This window comes from Rhizophagus irregularis, chromosome 2 (genome assembly GCF_026210795.1).
Source record: "Rhizophagus irregularis chromosome 2, complete sequence".
Classification (NCBI taxonomy): domain Eukaryota; kingdom Fungi; phylum Glomeromycota; class Glomeromycetes; order Glomerales; family Glomeraceae; genus Rhizophagus; species Rhizophagus irregularis.
In genome coordinates, this window is record NC_089430.1 from 2,066,593 (window position 1) to 2,068,445 (window position 1,853).

The window sequence follows — 1,853 nt, forward strand, 5'->3', positions numbered from 1 at the left end:
AAAAGAAGAGTGGGAATAAAAGAATAAAATCAAAAAAAATTTTTTTTTTTAAGGAGAGTGATGAAAAAAAAAATTTTAAAGTGAGGTACGAAAAAAAAAATTTTTTTTTAAAAAGGGGGTGACGAAAAAAGAAGAAAATTTTAGAAAAAATAACAAAAGAGAAGGAAGGGAAAGACAGAAAGGAAGATCGGAAGATCAAACTCATCAAAGTAAGGGTTTATATAAAAACAAAAAACGTATCATAACAAAACAATAAACAATCACGTGATCTCATGTTAATGATACGAGATTTTTGTAAAATTATTTTCTAAAAATATCAAGTTTAAAAATTCCGTATACATTCCGTATGATTAATTTTTTCCGTATACATTTCGTATACATTAGTTTTTTAAAAAAATGTTCAAAAATGAATTGCTTATTAAATATACGGAATTTGTATACGGAATCTATAGAAACGTACATAAAATGTATACAAAACGTATCCTTTCCGTATACATATTTCTTATAGGGCCACAAATTCCTTTGATGCCTCAGGATGATATTGATAAAAGTTCTGATTTCGTGGGGATTGTAATGTTTGATTTTTCATCCTAGACATTCTTCATAATTCCACTTTCTCCAGTTTTTTTGCTATCTCATCTAAAGGAAAGTCTTCTCTGATTCGCATGACTTCATCCTGCCATTCTTCATGTAGACCATCAATACGGATTTCTTCGTAACCTAAATTAAGTCTACATGCACATTTTTTTAACTTTTCATAATAATCTATTGTTGTACCATATCCCTGTTTCATTAAACCTAAGGAAAACAATTGCTTTCTCTTCAATGGCAGGGAGATGATTTTTTGCACGAAATTCCCACGCTATTTTGTAATAATAAGTTTGTTGCCGCAAATTATTATTAGTACATATGTTTTGTTTTTCCATTTATGATAACGGTCAAAAATCCTGTCAAATCCTATCACGATTATATTCCAAGAGAGCTATATCATTTACGGAATTAATGTACAATGCCTTCCACCTTCGTTTTTTGCTTGTTATTCTATTATTTTTTTACTATCTATGGACAATGATTATAAAAAAATTATCACTATATTAATAAAATAAAATAAGGAAAGGAGTCATTTATAAAAATTTAAAACGTCATGATCTGTTTAGGTAGACAAAGATATTTACTAAATTAATTTATTATCAAACGTAATTTAACGTAATTTTGCATAATTTATCCGTTATATAATTACAAAAGAAAAGCAAAAAGTATAAAGGAACGTGAACAAGTGAACGTACCGATTCTTTCAAAGGTAGTAAAAATATAAATTAAATTGATGAAACATAATCTCTTGCGGATATATTGACCAATTTGGGCGAAATGGCAATTAATTTCATAACTGATAATCGTAAATAATACGTCCAGATTCAAAGAGATATAATAAGGAATATTAAGTTGATATACCAATTTTAATAAAATCTAATCCCGTACAGGATAACAAAATGACGACGTGATCAAGAAAGCAAAGTACCTGATGAAATGGTGCTATATGCTTTATACTATCAATCCAATCACTTTGTTTATAATAATTTAATACTATAATTATAAATTTTAATCATAATAGAAATATTTCAATAATAATAGTACATAGTAATGTAGAAACAATAGCTACAAGTAGGACATTTATATTCTGAATATTTTGTAAGCTTCCTTTCCTTTCCTTTATTCAGTTGTTTTATCTAAAAAATCAAATTATTAAAGTAAATTGTTAATATTAATATTAATAAAATTAGCCATATAAAGTTAATACAAATGGAGTGCCTAGGTTGAGTTTAGTAAAATCCATTGCTTCTATGGACTCTACA

At 26.9% G+C, this 1,853-nt stretch overlaps 1 protein-coding gene across 1 annotated transcript; it reads right to left on the minus strand.

Annotated features, from left to right (window-relative positions):
* Positions 1–601: 601 nt before the first annotated feature.
* OCT59_011854 (uncharacterized protein) lies at positions 602–926 on the minus strand (the record flags this gene model as incomplete). Its single annotated transcript, XM_066134068.1, has 2 exons — positions 602–731; positions 799–926. 2 exons carry the CDS (start codon positions 924–926, stop codon positions 602–604), a joined length of 258 nt encoding a protein of 85 aa, XP_065989368.1.
* Positions 927–1,853: the final 927 nt, after the last annotated feature.